The sequence below is a fragment of the Podarcis bocagei genome (assembly GCF_964188305.1).
Source record: "Podarcis bocagei genome assembly, chromosome: 5".
Lineage (NCBI taxonomy): Eukaryota > Metazoa > Chordata > Lepidosauria > Squamata > Lacertidae > Podarcis > Podarcis bocagei.
The window spans coordinates 41,302,070-41,320,682 of NC_138129.1; the positions used below are offsets into that span (position 1 = coordinate 41,302,070).

Here is an 18,613-nt window from a genome sequence, read left to right on the forward strand (position 1 = left end):
GGGAGAACAAGGATTGCAGGAGTTTGTCAGAGGATCTGGTGTCTGCACATGGAGAAGCCCAATTTAATCCGCATTCCAGACTAAGGAGCATCTATCACCATTGATCTCTCTTTAAAACAACTCTCTGTAGTGCCTCAATAGATTGTCCTTCCAAAAGCATTTTAATATATTTAATGATGTGCCAGTTGCGTTCTCTAGTGTAGTACACACACGTACACACACACACACACAGACAAATGCAAACACAGAAAACAAGTGTATCAAAGTGCTTGGTAACACAGCCTTACTACAAAGTACGATAAGCTGGAAATGAAATTAGTATGCAGCTACAGCCTCTGAACAATACGATCACAGGTATAAAGCTTGTATTTGAAACCACTTTCACTGATATGTCAATGTAAAGGAAACAATGTAAAAGAAACCACAAAATCAATGCACATTATTGCTTCTGTCATTGGAACACAGTGCAAGGGCAGCCAACCAACCACATTGGAACCAAATAACATGTAGACAAAACCTCAGATTTTGAAAACTTATGAGGCATTGAGCATGGATATTCTCTAACACTACATCCAAACACCAGGTGCAGTTCCCCAATCATTATACGTAGCACTACACATTGAATACACCAGTGAACTACACATCAAAACCTTAATCTATGTTCAGTAGTCTAGTTAATTCATCTCAAGAACTTCACTCTAGTAGATTCAAAGATGTGTGGAAGAATTTTGTGGTTCGAGGACCCGACCCCCGCAAAGTAAAATGAAGACACAGGGACACGTGATATAAGGTTAATGGGCTAGAAAAGGCCACAACTTTATTGATTACAGCAATGAAAAGGTATTGGCTTAGGCATTGGATCGCAAAACAAGTGGGTTTATTCACCAGGGGTTCATCACCTGTTGATGCTAATCCAACTATAGGCTCACCCCTGATGTCACCGCGGGTCGTGCCATGGCCTCCCGCCAAGCAGGCTTCGGACGGAATACACGACCGCCAGATTCCTTTACCGGAATACCCCTATAAATTGAAGGCATAGGCGATGGCCACACCTAGCACTTCGACACACCACAACACATTATTCCAATGCCTAACCTACCCACCAATACCACCAGAAAGTTGTGACGATTGCTACGGGGTAGGCAAAAAAAACCAAAAAGCCTAATGCCAAATGGAAAAACTCCTACCAGCCCCCCCCGGGCAACCGGGGCGACCAACCTAAGGTCCATAGCAAGGCCAATGACCTAAGTCCTAACTCAAAGGGAGTGGAGGGTGGGTGACTCGCACAGGACGACGAAGAGAAATGAGGCCGGGGAGAGGCTGGCACTGCAGCATAAAGGCTGCTGGACACGCCCCCCCATGGCACCTGGTTGGGCGGCCACCGGGGGGGGGGCGTGAGTGCCAGCCAGGTGAGCTGGAGGCAGGGGGCAACGCCCCCTGCTAGGAGCGGTGTTCGGGCTCCCGCCCACAACCACTCCCCTTTCTTTCAGGGAGGAGAGTCCTTAGCAAAGAGGGTAGCAAATGGGAAACATGAATAAATACTCCTAATAATATATGATACAAGTCAGAAAAGCAACTAAAATACTATGATTTCAAATTATTTCCCTAGCACCTTGACTCCAAAGCCTTCATTTTGCTCCAGAAGGTATACTAAGCAGAGGGTTAGTCACCAAGACAAAGTTGTGGTGTACACTTGGCCTTCATTAATGTAGGCTGGAAGAGTAGCTCCACACTTTATTCAGCAGACCTGGGATCTTGAGAATATGCACATGCACTTGGTTCCTAATATAGTCAAATCACCCAAAGCCCTATTATTTTGCAATGCTGAACCCTGAGGAGAAAAAGCACCATGCATGAAGCCATATGCCACCCACTGGTAAATGCATTAGCACCCAAATGAAATCTCTCTTGCACCCTACATACCTTTACATTCATCACCAACGGTGGGAAAAGGTAATCTCACTAGCTGTGTAAATACTCTTCCACTCCTTTTAAAAAATTTAAAAAAGGAAAAGAAAAGCCCTTGTTGCATAATCAAGCTCTTAAGAGGAATCCAAAAGTAAAACTCAGCCTTCTACCGTATTTTTCGCCCTATAGGACGCACCGGCCCATAGGACGCACCAAGTTTTTTGGGGGGGAAATCAAGGGAAAAAAATTTATTTCCCCCCCAGGTTTGCGCAGCCATCCCCAAGCTAGAAGAGAGAGACAGAGCGCTCCATCTCCCTCTTCTGCCTTCAGGGACAGCATCTCTAGCCTCCGTGGGGCAGCGGCTTGCCCCGCTGTCCCCCAGCTTATGGGGCTGGCGATGGGGAGAAGCAAGCTTGCTTCTCCCCCCCCCCCCAGCCTCCAGATCAGGTCCGGGAATAGCGGGGTGGCGGCGCTCCGCCTCCCCGCTATCCCCCGAGCTTGTGGGGCTGGCGGGGGGGGGGAGAAGCAAGCTTGCTCCCCCCCAGCCTTCAGATCAGGTCAGGGAATAGCGGGGTGGCGGCGCTGCGCCTCCCTGCTATCCCCCGAGCTTATGGGCTGCAGGCTGCTGCCTGCAAGCCTTGCGACCCCGCAGGACCTCGCGCCGGGATCCGGGGGGTGGCACGGAGCTGCAGGAAGCCCTGGAGCGCAGGCAGCTCCGCGCCACCCTCCGGAGCTCCGTGCAGCTTCGCGCCGGGATCGGGAGGGTGGCGCGGAGCTGTAAGAAGCCCTGGAGCACAGGCAGCTCCGCGCCACCCTCCGGAGCCCCGCGCAGCTTCGCGCCGGGATCGGGAGGGTGGCGCAGAGGTGCCTGTGCTCCAGGGCTTCTTGCAGCTCCGCGCCACCCTCCGGAGCTCCGCGCAGCTTCGCGCCGGGATCGGGAGGGTGGCGCGGAGCTGCAAGAAGCCCTGGAGCACAGGCAGCTCCCCGCCACCCTCCGGAGCTCCGCGCAGCTTCGCGCCGGGATCGGGAGGGTGGCGCGGAGGTGCCTGTGCTCCAGGGCTTCTTGCAGCTCCGCGCCACCCTCCGGAGCTCCGCGCAGCTTCGCGCCGGGATCGGGAGGGTGGCGCGGAGCTGCAAGAAGCCCTGGAGCACAGGCAGCTCCCCGCCACCCTCCGGAGCTCCGTGCAGCTTCGCGCCGGGATCGGGAGGGTGGCGCGGAGCTGTAAGAAGCCCTGGAGCACAGGCAGCTCCGCGCCACCCTCCGGAGCCCCGCGCAGCTTCGCGCCGGGATCGGGAGGGTGGCGCGGAGGTGCCTGTGCTCCAGGGCTTCTTGCAGCTCCGCGCCACCCTCCGGAGCTCCGCGCAGCTTCGCGCCGGGATCGGGAGGGTGGCACGGAGCTGCAAGAAGCCCTGGAGCACAGGCAGCTCCCCGCCACCCTCCGGAGCTCCGCGCAGCTTCGTGCCGGGATCGGGAGGGTGGCGCGGAGGTGCCTGTGCTCCAGGGCTTCTTGCAGCTCCGCGCCACCCTCCGGAGCTCCGCGCAGCTTCGCGCCGGGATCGGGAGGGTGGCGCGGAGCTGCAAGAAGCCCTGGAGCACAGGCAGCTCCCCGCCACCCTCCGGAGCTCCGCGCAGCTTCGCGCCGGGATCGGGAGGGTGGCGCGGAGCTGCAAGAAGCCCTGGAGCGCAGGCAGCTCCGCGCCGCCCTCCGGAGCCCCGCGCAGCTTCGCGCCGGGATCGGGAGGGTGGCGCGGAGCTGCAAGAAGCCCTGGAGCGCAGGCAGCTCCGCGCCACCCTCCAGAGCCCTGCGCAGCTTCGCGCCGGGATCGGGAGGGTGGCGCGGAGCTGCAAGAAGCCCTGGAGCGCAGGCAGCTCCGCGCCACCCTCCAGAGCCCTGCGCAGCTTCGCGCCGGATCGGGAGGGTGGCGCGGAGCTGCAAGAAGCCCTGGAGCGCAGGCAGCTCCGCGCCACCCTCCGGAGCTCCGCGCAGCTTTGAGCCGGTATCCGGAGGGTGGCGCGGAGCTGCAAGAAGCCCGGGAAAGCCTGCATTCGCCCCATAGGACGCACACACATTTCCCCTTCATTTTTGGAGGGGAAAAAGTGCGTCCTATAGGGCGAAAAATACGGTACTTTATTTAATTTATATTCCACCATTCACCCAAGGGTCCCAGGGCTGCACGCAATAGACATTAAATAGACAGGTTAATAAAAACCGAAAACAGAATAAATCAAACAATATCACATGATTATTAACAACTAGCAGCCTCATGCCCAGCATCGCACAGAAATTCTAAGAAACGTAGACACCGCTGTCGCAGCAAGATCAAATGCATAAGAAGCTTCCCATCCTTCTCACACTGCGGCACAAAGGCATGAGATTTTTTTCACCCTTCTCCCCTCACTCTGGATGCTTTGAGTACTTGGGTTGTGTAAAATGTAGTAGTTTCTAATGTGGCTATAGCTGTAAAGTGTTTTTGTTGGGGATGGACGCCAATGCTGCAAGAGACCCTAGGTACACCTCTGTATAAAGGCTTAGCCTATGCTTGAACCCTCATTACAGCTTCTTTTTTGTTTCTGAGCAACAAGCCATATATTGAGCTGGTTTGCAGGGCGCACTATGCTAAATCTGATAGATAGATAGACAGACAGACAGACAGATCAGATGCCAACACTATGGACACGGTAAAAATCAAAGTTCTCCAAGGAGTTAACAGGTATTCAAATAATTACATTGCAGGACAACACAAAAAGAACAGAACATTCTGAAATCCTAATAAAAGCTCTGAATTAACCACTAGTACCACAAGCGATTACAATGCTAGCTATTGAAATGAAAAAAAAGTTTTCCAACCTGTATTATTTGTAGCACTGCCTCCTGATGGTGGCACAGCTTGCCCTGTATAAGAGGCACATGCAGATGGATTTAAAGTTTTTGCTTTAAATGGTAATAATCAAAACTCTCGAATGAATTAACAGCTTTTAGAACAAACTGCAGAAAAAGCAAAAATAACAACATAATCCCAATAAAACCTAATTTAAAAATTCTGTGTTGACCACACAAGCTATTGCAATTAAATAATTTGTTTCTAACCTGTTGTGTTTGTACCATCTTCTGTGGGTTTCTCAATTAGCCCTGTATAAGAGGCACATACAGGCATATTTAGTTCTCGCTCTTATAAAACATTACAATTTAAAGCTTTTGCTACTCCTTAATCTAGTTTAACGGTGGGCTGTCAGTTTCTATGGCCTATGACATGAGTGATGCAATTAAAACTCTCTGTGGTTATCAAGCATATAAAGAGACGCACACCATATACATAAACAACAACTCTGTACCAGAGAAGATGATCATGCCAGCTAGAAGGGTTTCCCTCTGCAATACTTCCTGGCATCCTCATATTCTTACTGCAGATATGAAAGTCTATTGGCATTTTTTTCTATGAAGAATAATGGCTTTTCCTTGGTTCCCCTTGGAGACTTTAGTTGCTGTTAGGTGGCACAATATAAGGTGGTCAGTTCTAATTAATCTGGTATCTGTCACAAGAGAATCTTACGTTGACATTCTGGAGGCTTCTGGCTCCATTCAACATGATCATTCTTCCACTGACACTGAGTAGTAGGTGATCCATTTAATGTGTACCTAAATAAAAGGAAAAGTACAAGGTGCACCTTTATACATAATTCTTCAGCGGTTCCTTTAATAACTCTTAATTTTGAAGCATGCACTTTACCGATCTCAAGCAAAATTAGAAGTTAGCTGTGCATCCTAACAGAGATTTTTATTGTCTCTGCATTGCAGTTTAAATGTTTTTTCCCTATTATTCCCCATAAATGAAGGTTCTATCATCTTTGTTTATAAACGTTATTGTGAGCTACAGTTCCCAGAGTTCCCTAAGGAAGAGGAATTGATTATTAAACCACTCTGAGAATTGTAGCTTTTTGAAAGGGGTCTCCTAACAATGCTCAGAATCCTTAACAAACCATGGTTTCCAGGACTTACACTGCTTTAGATGGACAGTGCAAATGGGCCCATGCATGGTTCATCACAGAATTTCTTATCACAGAGCAAGTGCTTCTGATATCCTGCTTCCCTCTGCTACCCTCTGTATCATCAGGCAATGCTCTGCCACTCCTGGACAGTTACGAGACCTATTAAAGTTGGCTGAAGGTCTCCCAAAACCTGATGCTGTCATACAGTAAATCTTATACAATTTAGCATTAATCATCTGATAATAAATTTGCAAAATAAACCCAACACAAGAATAAGGAAGGCCAAGAACCCTTAACTCTGTTAGATTAACAAACAGTTTCTCTTTGGTCTATCTCAAACTCTAGGTGCTTAAATTCTTCAGAATAGCAACTTTTAAAAAAGTGGGTAGAGAAGAGCATTACTTTCCACTTGAAGAATGTAGCATATTCAACACTTGTGGAATGTATTTTATTGCATTCTTCCTGCGAAGTCCTTTGTGAAATAGTTGACAAGGAAGTTCAGAGCTGGTTTATTTTGCAATGCACCACATTTGGTTTGCTTATTCCAGTTTACTGAGGAAAAACTTCGTCCTATCAGAATAAATAGGAACGTATCATACTTACTACCATAACATTTATGGGAGAGAGCTGTGCTTAGCTTCTCTGAAGTTTATTTTAAGAAAGTACTATTGGCATGATTGCCTCAACTCTTAGGTTATTGGTTGTTGGTTTTTTTTAAAAAAGGTAAACTATAGATTTGTTCTCCAGAATTCACCCATTAAATTTTATGTATTAATTAAGACTTGCTAACAGAGCCAAGTCAACACGCACCCATCTTCACATGTGAAATTTACTTTTGCCAAATACAGGAGATTAGTTAGAATAACAGCATCACCATGTTCTGGTTTTCCTGGATCACCACATGATTTTCCTACAGAAAGGTGAGAATTAGCATATTAGGATTATATGGATATGGCATTCATTGACAATTTGATTTATCAAATATTCTGCCCCAGGTTCAAAGGGTAACTAAGAAAGTTTATGATCTGCCTATGTTTTCAAGAAGCAGCCCCTTACAGTGTTAGAAAAGTTGCCCTTTAAGTGAGAAGAAATTAACAAGAAAGCTGATGCAGGGTTTGGAGGTGGGTGACAAAAAATACACAAGGCTTTTAGATATAAAAAGCCCATTGAAATTAATGGCTTTAAGCATGCTCAATTGCTTGACAGATCACGGAATTGCTATTGTTAAAAGGCTGTTGTTGTTCCAACCAAATCAAAAGCAAATTAAATGTATTTCAAGTCTGTGGTTATATCCATACATCACATTAAGACAGTAAACAATGCTTTAGTGGTGCATGAATATGCTGAAGCAAACAGGCTCACACACTCCACCACCACAACAGCTGGCCTGCAGTTTGCAGTGTCTTGTACCAACTATAGGTTATCCTACCTTGCTGAAAGTAACCATAGTCAAGGTTACATTATGGGTCCTTGTTACATAGTATACTGTGGTTAATTGAAAATTACATGTGAAAAAGATCTAGGATCTAGTATACCACAAGCTTAACAGGAGTCAGCAGTGTGATGCAGCAGCAAAAAAAGCTAATGGTATTCTTGGCTACATCAACAGAAGTAACGGTCTGACCACACCTGGAGTACTGTGTCTGGTTCGGGGCAGCAAAATTTAAGGAAAACATTGACAAGCTGCAATGTTTGCAGAGGAGGGTAGCCAAGATTATTAAGGGTCAGGAAACCACGCCTTATGAGGAACAGTTCAGGCAGGGAGTTGGGTATGTTTAGCCTGGAAAAGAGAGACTGGGAGGAGATATGATAGCTGTATTCAAATATCTAAAGGGCTGTCATGCCACACAGAGGATGAAGCAAGCTTATTTTCTCCTGCTCTGAGGGCTAGGAGCTTCCTGCAGCCAATCAGAAGCTTCACTTTGGAAGTTGAACGTTTCAGAAGTTGAACGGACTTCCGGAATGTATTCTATTCAAATTCTGAGGTACGGCAGTACAGTATCATACTCTTCTAAACATATTACAGATGAAAACAAGATTTCAACTGTGTGATCTTGAAGTTAACTGCAACAAGATACTGACCTTTACAAAAAGCTGGGATTTCTGTCCAAGTGTAATTCTCACGACAAGTAATAACAGGAGTTATTTCAGGGATAGTGTCGTAACCTTGGCGGCAGATATAGGCCACAGTGGTGTTGGCAATATAGTAATCCTTCCTTTGCCCTTTCTTTACTTGAGCAAATGCAGACCTTGGTGGGCTCATGCAACTGCCTGGCAACAAAAGCAGACAAAAGAATGGGGAAATATGCTGGGAATAATTTGACAGAGAAAGAGACTTTTCCTTTTGATTTTTGAACCTTTTGATTGCAATACTGCATTGCGTGACAAATGCAGGGAACTGGCACTGTCGGCATTTTGCTGCCAGATAAATACCTTCCTGATTGCTGAGCCATTTGTGGGCTGCTGGTATTACTCTGCCATTTCAACGAGGAGCTGAGAGTCACTCCAAGGAGTTTTAGCTGAATTTTAGGAAAATGTGGTTTTACCTGCCAGTTTTTTTTTTAAAATGTATTTTTATTGATTTATTTTTTACATAAAATATAATAATATTCAGCTGCAGTTATTTAAGGCAGTCAGGTCTCAATCTGACAGCCGAACCCCACTCTCTGATTAGGAGGAAGTCAGAGAACAAACTTCAGATGTTCTGAAGAAACCTCCATCCATCATTATCGGGGAAAGCAAACCTCCGGGAAGGCGGATTGCAGAGATGAGCTTGGACACTGCTTAACTGCTTTTTAAAGAGTCCAGGACTGCATATCACATTCCGTTTACCGGTAATTGTTTCATAATGTTAGGCATATCTGCTCCAGCAAAACCTCATGCAGAATATTTTGGAGGGCATACACAATAAGGGGTTGTATCCAACTAACTTAAGTCCAGGAAATAACCCTAACTTCCTCCCTCCCTGAAAGTGAGGGAGGGTGACAAGAGGAGTCACTTTGGGCCCAATATTGGAGGGGCTCAGTGCCGTGCCACACACCTGTGACATCACAAGCGTCGGGCACGCCTGTGACATCACTTGCACGGGATGTAATGAGCACCTGTGACATCGCAGACGTGCACAACTGGGAGACGCCCAAGCGCCTAGCCCAGCTCACCAAGCTTGGTGGTGGACCAAGCAAATCTCCTGCCAGCCAGGCTGCGGCATGGCTGAGGCTGGCACGGTGAAAGTGGGAGCCACTACTGCGTCTGCCACAACAGCAGCCGTCGGTGGCAGAGGCAGGGAAAACGGCGGCAGCAATGCAATTGTAAGACACCCTGAGAACCTGTAGAACAATGGGATATAAAATATTTGCTTAAAATCCATCAATACATGAATTAAACAAGATGTTACCCTTGATTCTAAAACGAATAGTCATTTAAAAAGCCAAAAACAACCCCCTCTTTCCCCCCCCATAACAATATGTCAGGGATAGGTACATTTAAAAAATAAACACTTACCCACGCAAAACTGTTCTATGTGTGACCACTTTGAATCTGGAAGACATGTTACAACATCTACTTTTCCATAGACATTAAAAAAGTTGCCCAGACACTTGTAAATTACCGTTGAGCCTGGAGGGAAAGATGCGCCCTCAATATTCTTATGAGGGACTCCATTGCGAATGACTGGTGGAGGACCACAATCACCTATGATATGCAGAAAATATTGCTTTTAAATCAATGCATTGCTGGTATTGTATTCAAAAAATATTACTATGGATTTACCTTGAGAACTGGCAGAAACACACATCATTACCTTGTTCAGTTTCATTCAGCTTTCATGCAGAATGCTGTATTTTGTTTTAGATGTATATTGCAAGGATGATCAAGCACTTATAAAACACCTTAAATGCACAAACCTTTTAACAACCAGTATCTCACCCATCCATCTTCCCAAACCTGAGACAGTCCCTATTTAGCAAAGGGGAAATGAACTAGCATAGAGTCATTGATCCCAAGACTCTCAGCCAATCTAATTCTGTATTTTAGCCTGCAATAGCTGTAAGAATAAAAAAACCAAACAGATCAGGCAAAGCTGACCTTACTATTAGGCAAAGTAAGGTAGCTGCTTCCTGTGGTTTTTATTAGTTCCCACCCTCAATAACTACATTTATTTAGCTTTTTCCAATCTCCTGAACTGGCAATGAAACTTGCTTGTTTCTGAGTTGGGCAGGATTAGCCGGTTTTCTCATCTGGTCACCTCCCAATATGTCATAGGCAGTAGTGCTGGGAAAGTCCTCTGTTTGAGTGAGCAGGCAGAATGGCAGCCAGCCCAGGACATGCACTTTAGCAAGCATTACATTTGTGCGCATGTTATTCTGCTGCCATACCGACCTACCATAGTTTCCAGATCTGCCAGGGAAACCTTGCTGGCAGTTCCCATGCCTAATAAGCACTGTGGTGCAGGGGCCCATAGTGGGGCGTTCTCTGCTTTACCCTCTCTTCTGAGGTGTGTCTCACCACCACATTGCTTTCATTTTGATGGCAATACAGCTCATCGCCTATGTCCTTGTGGAGGGGGAAAGTGTGCAAGGGATTTGTGTATTTTGGTTGGTGCTGCTGCTTTTCAGTCTTTGTTTAGGATTTTGTACTGGGTTGTTTTATGCTTTTTTAGATTTATGGTGAAGTCTGATTTTGAAGTTTTTGATTTTGAAGAGGCCTTTAGGTGAAGGGTGGATTATAAATACTTTTGATAAATAAATAAAATTGCTGCTGCGTTGTATACAGGTGACCATTCTGTGCGCACTTTCAGCCCTGGGGATGGAATGGGCTTACAGTCTTAAAAGTACAATACATGACTAAGCCATTTCTCACCTTCTCACCCCTTGCCTTTTCCTGTAAGACCTATTGCAGTCGTTAAGAGTCGTCAACAGGCTCATCTCAGCTATCTGCCAATCTCCCATTCCCACCACCCTTCTGAGTAATACCCCTCCCCACCTTCTCACTATATAGAAGGATCTGGCAACTTCTGTTTCAGTGTATCTGAAGAAGTGTGCATGCACACGAAAGCTCATACCAAGAACTAACTTAGTTGGTCTTTAAGGTGCTACAGGAAAGATTTTTTTTTATTTTGACTATGGCAGACCAACACGGCTACCTATCTGTAACTAGTCTTAAAAGTGTTAGAGGAAAGAACTGCCTATGTATGCCTCTGCCCCTCTAAAGCTACCAACTTCCCTTGGTGCTGTGATGGAACCTGTTGAATATCAGCTGCTAGTCCAGTGAGCTTTTGGGCATGGAATAATGTAGGACGCTAGCCAGATCTTTGCCTCAGACAGCAAAATGCCATGTCAGCTTGTGGTGAGACAAGAATGACAAACCACCAGTGTGCCCAGGAACCAGCTGTTGGCACAATGCCACACTTAACCCACATTTAAGATGCTTGCAAATTGAACTTTAAAAAAGCTGGGAGGGGGAGGAGAAGAAAAGAAAACAAGAGTTAGCAAAATCGTGTTTCCTGTGCTCACAATATTTACAGAAAAGCCAAAGAGCTTTTTAATAAGTAATTTTGTTATTGCAGCTGGGAGAAACGTGGAGACAAGAGCATTACACTAACATATATGATTGCAGCATTACCAGCCAAGCATCACAGGGCTCACCACAAACCTTATTTATCCAACAGTGCTGCTCTGCCAACACAACAGGCTTCCATGTGCACATCAAAATTAACTCTATTTTCCTGTCACCTCCAGCCCCCTGCATGCCCTCAAAATCAGGTCTCTAGGGATAGGAGACCCTCCAGAGCATACTAGGGCATGCCAAAGGCCAGGGATCAGCATTTGGCAAAAGCTGTAAGAATCTAAAAATCGTCTTGCTGGATCAGCTCAGTGAGACATCTAGTGCAGCATCCTATTATCACAGTGGAAATAGCCACTCCTAACCACCAACTGTTTACAAGTGTTGTCAGCTTTGCAGACGCACAAGAGGCCATTGCCAAGGTTACTCATATTGGCCAAACATCTGTATCCAACTAGAACACTGTCTCAGTGCCACTTCTTCCCTACTCTACATGCTCTCTCTCACACACAGTATCCAAGCATTAGGCATCTTGGCCAAATTTCAATACACCAAATTAGGCATATCAGAACTTTGTTCTCACAGCTTTTGAAGGAGTATTCTTTAAGGATATAAATCACATGATGATGTCACTAGCGGGCTGTGCTTGAGTATGCATAATTACATATACAGTGGTGCCTCGCAAGACGAAATTAATTCGTTCCGCTAGTTTTTTCGTCTAGCGAATTTTTCGTCTTGCGAAGCACGAAATCCCATAGGAATGCATTGAAATTCAATTAATGCGTTCCTATGGTCAAAAAAAGTCCAAACAAAGCCAAATTTGGTACAACAAGAGTTTATTAAGTGCTCTTTAAAGTCACACATACTGTAAAGAGCATTTCAAAAATTGAAGGAACAATAAATTAAGTTTCTAAACATGACAGAAAAACATTTAAAAATCAACAAAGTGTACAGTACATTTTCTAAGACTCTGGGGGACAACTCGAAGAAGGTTCCTCTTCCACTCTTTGCTTCTTGCTAAAGAACCCCCTCCTCAACTGTTCCCCCAGCCACCCACCACACAGAAATTCAAATCCAATTTTTTTTTAAAAAACAGCAGAGTGGCCCAATGGTCACAGAAAATCATAAAAATGCAGAAAAAACCACACAAGCTTCCAGATTCTTGCAAACCCCTCCTCAACTGTTCCCCCAGCCACCCACCACACAGAAATTCAAATCCAGATTTTTTTTTTTAAATACAGCAGAGTGGCCCAATGGTCACAGAAAATCATAAAAATGCAGAAAAAAACAAGCTTCCAGATTCTTGCAAACCCCTCCCCAACACCAAGTCCTTGAATTCCAAACACCCCAACCCAAAATCCAAAAAAACCCCAAAAAAGTTTAAAAGAAGTTTTGGAAAAGCTTCAAAAATCACAAAGTCTTCAAAAACTTCAAAAAAGGCTACCACACCGCGTTCTATGAGTTGCTCCTCGAAGTCAAGTCGCAACTGTATTAACGGTGTTAAGAAAAAGGAAACAAACTTGCAAGACGTTTTCGTTTTTCGTCTTGCGAAGCAAGCCCATAGGGAAATTCGTCTTGCAAAGCAGCTCAAAAAACGGAAAACCCTTTCATCTGACGAGTTTTCCGTCTTGTGAGGCATTCGTCTTGCGGGGCACCACTGTACTCTTTCCCCTCAACAGTTCTTCAGCTTGCAATGCTGAATCATTGGAAGGATGTGACTAAACATTCAGCAGTAACAAAAATATCTCTAAGTCAACGGGCAGTATCCAATGAAGTCACTCATATTGCGGAACCAGAAGTCCTTCTGCTACCTAACTTCCCCTTTCTCTCTCCCTGCACACCTCCTAAAGTAGTTTAGGGTTCTTCCTTTATGGAGCATATCTAGGGAGCATACAGGGAGAGGAAAAGGAGAGGATGTTCCACTACACCGTGCAAACAGAAATGCTTGGGCTAATGGAACTATTTTGCTGGATACTTCCCATAATTTAAACTCACCACCAGCACACAGCACCGGTACTTGAAAAGTCCCTGCAAGTTCTTTGTGGCAGCTGTTGTAGATGCAACTGTTTTTTAAATTTAATTTTATTTATTTCTAATTTTAACAAAGTAAGAATAATAAACAAATAAAAATAAAAATGTGATAGTCTGACCCTTTTCCTTTTTAACAGTGCAAATTCTACAAATACCTTCCATATCTCATCAGAACCATTTCTCCTGTATATTCCCCACCTTACTTTAATAGCACATGTTAATTTATCATTAATAGCTATATCCCACACCTCTTTATACCATTCTTCCATTTTATATTCACACAGCACTGGTACTTGAAAAGTCCCTGCAAGTTCTTTGTGGCAGCTGTTGTAGAGGCAACTGCTTTTTCAGCAATTAACTTATCACTGCTTTCTGATAAAAAGCTGATTTCTGGCTGAGCAGTCTCATGCCCATGCATAGCAAAGCTCAATCCAGATAAGATGGAGTTTGTGGGTGGTTCCCTAGACTGGATGGATGGGGGGAAGCCTCCTCTTGATGGCATTACATTCCCTCCAAACAAGCAGGTAGTAGTTTGGGAGTGCTTCTGGATCCATCACTGTCGTGGCCCTGGTGGTGCAGAGTGCCCTCCCCTCCATCAGCTTCAGATGGCGGCCCAGGCCCAACTATACTCTTATTTGGGCAGGGACAGCCTATCTTCTGTTGTCTACGTTAGATCGCTGCACATAGGACTGCAATGGAAGGTGATTCAGAAATCATAGTTGGTGCAGAATTCAATGGTCAGATTGCTCAATAGGGCATGATGGCTTGAGCACATAACACCAATCCTGGCCTGACTACACGGTTACCAGTTAAATTTCCAAGCCCAATTCAAAGTGCTGCTTTTGACCTATAAAGTCTTATGCAGTTCAGGACCCCAATACCTCAAAGACCACCTCTCCCTGTAAAGCACTCTGGACCTGGCTTTCGTCACCTGGAAGATCTGGAGGGTGGCAATGTGAGAATGGACCTTTTCAGTGGTGACTCCGTTTGTGGAATGTTCTGGCACCAACATTATATAAAATCATTTTTAACCAGGCTTTTGCCTTTTAATTATCTTTGGCCTTGAGTGGGTGGAATGTTTTAATCCTGCCTTTTAAAAAATAGGATTTTCCTTTAGGGTCTTTATTTTTTCTTTTCTTTTATGCTGGTTTCAATGTATGTGTTTGTATGTACATATATTGAAAGTTGCTTTGAATTACCTTGGTAAAAAAAGATGAATAATCTTAAATAATAATAATAATCCACTGTCTTTTTGAACAGAATGGTACAGAGCACACTTAAATACTGTGCTAAGCTAACTGCCCCAGAACCATGTACTCCCTCAAACTGGATTATATTAAAATAACCTCTGAACATCACCTCACATAGGCCCTGTTCCAAAAGAACTGCATTGACTGCCAGTTCATTTCTGGGTTCAATTTACAGTGGTACCTCAGGTTAAGTATTTAATTTGTTCCGGAGGTCCGTTCTTAACCTGAAACTGTTCTTAACCTGAAGCACCACTTTAGCTAATGGGGCCTCCTGCTGCTGACGCGCCGCCGGAGGCCGATTTCTGTTCTCATCCTGAAGCAAAGTTTTTAACCTGAAGCACTATTTCTGGGTTAGCAGAGTGTTTAACCTGAAGCGTATGTAACCTGAAGCGTATGTAACCTGAGGTACCACTGTATAGTACTCACTTTAGTGTTTTAAGCCCTAAATAACTTAGGCCCCACATAGCCTGAAAGACCTTCCCTGCAGAACCTCACAGGTCACAGGTGTTAAGATCAGCAGAGGGGAAGCTCTTGGGAGTTTCACAGCCCTCGGAATTCGGGGGGGAGGGGGCGGCCCAGAAGATTGTATTCTCTGGGGAATCCCCTAAACTGTGGAATTCCCTCCTCACAGATATGTGTCTGGCTTCTTCACTATTCAGCTTTCGGCAAAAGCTGAAGATGAACCTCTCCACCTTTGAGATGTGTGTTTCTGGGGCCCACTCTATTCCTTTGGTTGTTAACTGTTTTAAATTTTGAATTTTAAATTGTAACCTAACCAGGGACCTGTTGGTAGAGGGTGTGTAATTAATGATGATGAGAACAACAACAACAACTTGAAATTGTAGAAATTGCTTTAGGAATGTGCTTTCTTTTTTGGTCACTAACACTAGTAATCAAGAGGAAAGGAGAGCAAAATTGCCATCATGATTTCCAGCACTTATTTCAGCCCTGATACCTATGGTTGTGGTTGGGGGGGAGGCGGGAGGTAGTTTATTCCCATCAAATTAGATGTGCTTCAAGAGTTAAACAACAAACTACTGGCAGGGTTTTGTTTTTTTTCATTTCCACCATACTTTTCTGCCAAACAGGCTCTCATAGCAGTTTACAACACAAACAGCAGATTATTTCGATTAAGCTGATTATTTGGATATTGTGTTATTAGAACCAATTACTTGGTGAAAATGTAATACATCATCTTTAAATATCACATGCTAAGAAGGCCCAGTCAATGGGATTTCACCAATTCCTGAGTTGCACCATATACAAAACAACTTAAGAAAAAGCCTGTTGCACCAGGCCAGTGATCCACCTAGTCCAGAATCCTGTTCTCACAATGGCCAAGCTCCCCTCCTGCAATTTCCACCAGCTGACCTTCAGAAGCATACTACCAAGAAGTACCACTCCAGTTAGGGTGACTTTAAGTTCTATAAGTATATAAGTTCTATGAAACAATTTGGTATTTTCTTTCTTTCTTTCTTTTGTGCTCTTTGGGTGGGGCAAATTATATCAAATAAAAACAAAGGAACGAAATATCAGGGGAGTTAAAAGGTAGAAACAGGCTTGACATCCACTTGGCTGGGAAGTTGTTTTGGTCTCTTTCTCCCTACCCCACCCCTCCATTCATACTATTAGTGACTGGATTAACTATAAAGTATTCCATTCTAGATTAAAAATGTGCTTGTTCATTCAAACATCATTCAGAATAATACTTGTTAGTTTCCGCTTGGCATTCCTACTTATGCTGCTGAGTAAGATTTACTCAAATCCAGTTACCAATTATATAGTTAAAACAACAGGCATATATGATGAAATACTTCCCCCCCCACACACACACATACCCACATTGCAGGAGGATGGACTGGATGACCCTCAGGACTCCTCCCAACTCTACCATTCTATGATTCTATATGATGAAATACTATACTACGTGTGTGTGTTTATTTTATAAAATTTATACACTGCTTGATTGTAAAAACACCCAAAGTGGTTTACAAAGGACAGTAAAAGCAAGAAAAAAATTACAACCCTACTTTAAAAATGTGCAAAAGTTAAAATACTAAAACAGATTAACATTACCTCAACTTTCTGAGCAGCTGGGTAGGTCTGTCTAAATAGGAATGTTTTTAAACAGGTGCAGAAAAGTGTGTGTGTGTGTGTCTCAAACTCGAATCCCCAGATGTTGCACTACAACTCCCATCCTCCCTAGCTACTAGGACCAGTGGTCAGGGATGATGGGAGTTGTAGCTCTACAACACCTGAAGGCTGAAGCGTGGGGCTGGTGTTTATGTATATATCTATTTATATATGGGGTGTGGGTACCAAGTTTCCCTGCCCCCTTGGGCCACTGGGAGCTAGGAGCGCCCATCACACACACACACACACACACACACACACACACACACACACGTGTAGAGGAAATCCTTCCCTACAGTATAAAGAACCAATACTTGAAGTTGGGCAGGATGGTGGGCGCTCCTAGCTGGCTCCCAGTGGCTCCAAGGGGCGGGGGGGGATCCCCTCTGTCGAGTCGCGACTCCCGCTTTCCCTCCAGCTACTCACTCAGGACGCCGGAAAGTAGTGAAGAAAGCACGAGGAGCCCCGGGCCAAGGCTGGGCGGCGAGAGCATCGCAGCGCGCAGCGTCCGCGCCCTCCAAGAAGAGCCTCTTCCAGGGAGCGATTAAGGCTTCTAAGAACGCCGCCGCGAGAGTCCGCGGGGCGGAGCCTCGAGGGGAGGAATCCGTCGAGGCGGAGAGAGCGGGAGGTTCAGGGGGTTGCGGCGGCGCGCGAGGGGGAACCCGCCTCCTCCTCTTCGCGCTGGGAAGCGCAAAAGCTGCAAGGAAATTATTCTGTCCTCTCTCCTCTCGCACAGTTTTTGTTTTCCCCGCTATGACGTGAAGCCTGGGAAGTTCAGCGGTTCGTTGTCAGACTTGCCAAGGATGTTGCTACCACAGGATGAAAATAGTTACTCGTTTGGGGAATTGGAAAGTTTAAAGACCCTTAAGGCTCAGCCCAGAATTATAGCCTCGCTCGGTCTTCTAGTTACGCCCCAAAGCGGAATGTTAAGGTGTGGTGGTGGTGATGTTGTTTTTTTGGCAAGGCGTGTGTGGGAATGCCGTCATGTGCCTTTTTTTGAAAGATAAAACTACATAGACTCGTAGAACTCGCTTCAGAATTGGAAGGGACACTAGGGTCATCTAGTCCACCCCCCTGCAGTCCAGGAGTCTCATATTCACTCGTGCCTGAACAATATTGTATTTCAGATTAGATTAGTGTCAGGCCCTGGGGAATGTACAGAAGGCTTACTACACATAGGGAACCTCGGGCCCGGGGCCAAATGTGGCCCTCCAGGCCTGGCTGGCTGCTGGCCCTCAGAATTGTCGCTGGGCCATTGGCCCGATAGAGCAGGCTCTTCTTGTGTTCTCAACATTGCAATTACGTTAAACCGTGGAGTTCCTCTTTTTCACAGATAAAAGAAATTTCTCCAGTTACATCCTGTTCTTCTGCCACATCCTGGGTGCTGTGAGCAGTTACAGTTGGTTGCCATGCTGGCAAATGTTGTTGCTACCTGCAAAATAAACATTAATGCAGCAAGTCTGTGAGGTAGGGTAAGCTGAGACTTAAGTCACCCATGGAGGTTTGTGGCTGTGTGCTATTTTGAGTGATGATTTGAGCCTAGGTCTTCCAAAATAACCACTGCCCCACACCAACTAAAATCTGGCAGCCATGAATGGAGCCAGGACAGAATGGAATATGCTGACTTTCGGATCTCAGCACTAAGGTACCAAACATAGTATGATTCTGTTAGCACAGTAAAATACTCCCTGACTGTCAGATTTAGCAGCAGTGCTGGGCCATTTCCAGTTTTCACAGAAAAGTC

At 45.3% G+C, this 18,613-nt stretch overlaps 1 protein-coding gene and 1 long non-coding RNA gene across 11 annotated transcripts in view; one reads left to right on the top strand and one right to left on the bottom strand.

Moving 5' to 3' along the window:
- LOC308586658 (membrane cofactor protein-like) overlaps positions 1-17,725 on the bottom strand; it is a 57,527-nt gene extending 39,802 nt beyond the window's left edge. For 3 of the 10 annotated variants that reach the window (XM_081193472.1, XM_081193471.1, XM_081193466.1), the window contains exons 1-7: positions 17,296-17,719; positions 9,398-9,586; positions 7,979-8,167; positions 6,707-6,806; positions 5,461-5,546; positions 4,998-5,039; positions 4,758-4,802 (exon numbers count right to left, since the gene is read on the bottom strand). In XM_081193472.1, coding sequence (XP_081049598.1) covers positions 4,758-4,802; positions 4,998-5,039; positions 5,461-5,546; positions 6,707-6,806; positions 7,979-8,167; positions 9,398-9,586; positions 17,296-17,362 — 718 coding nt within the window. In that variant the 5' untranslated portion in view covers positions 17,363-17,719. Of the gene's footprint in view, positions 1-4,757; positions 4,803-4,997; positions 5,040-5,460; positions 5,547-6,706; positions 6,807-7,978; positions 8,168-9,397; positions 9,587-17,295 lie in introns of all 10 variants that reach the window. The other 7 variants (XM_081193474.1, XM_081193470.1, XM_081193475.1 and 4 more) reach the window with 7 other exon arrangements.
- Positions 1-18,613, top strand: part of LOC308586714 — a 150,779-nt gene that overhangs the window by 17,940 nt on the left and 114,226 nt on the right. The gene's annotated exons all lie outside the window — the stretch shown is intronic.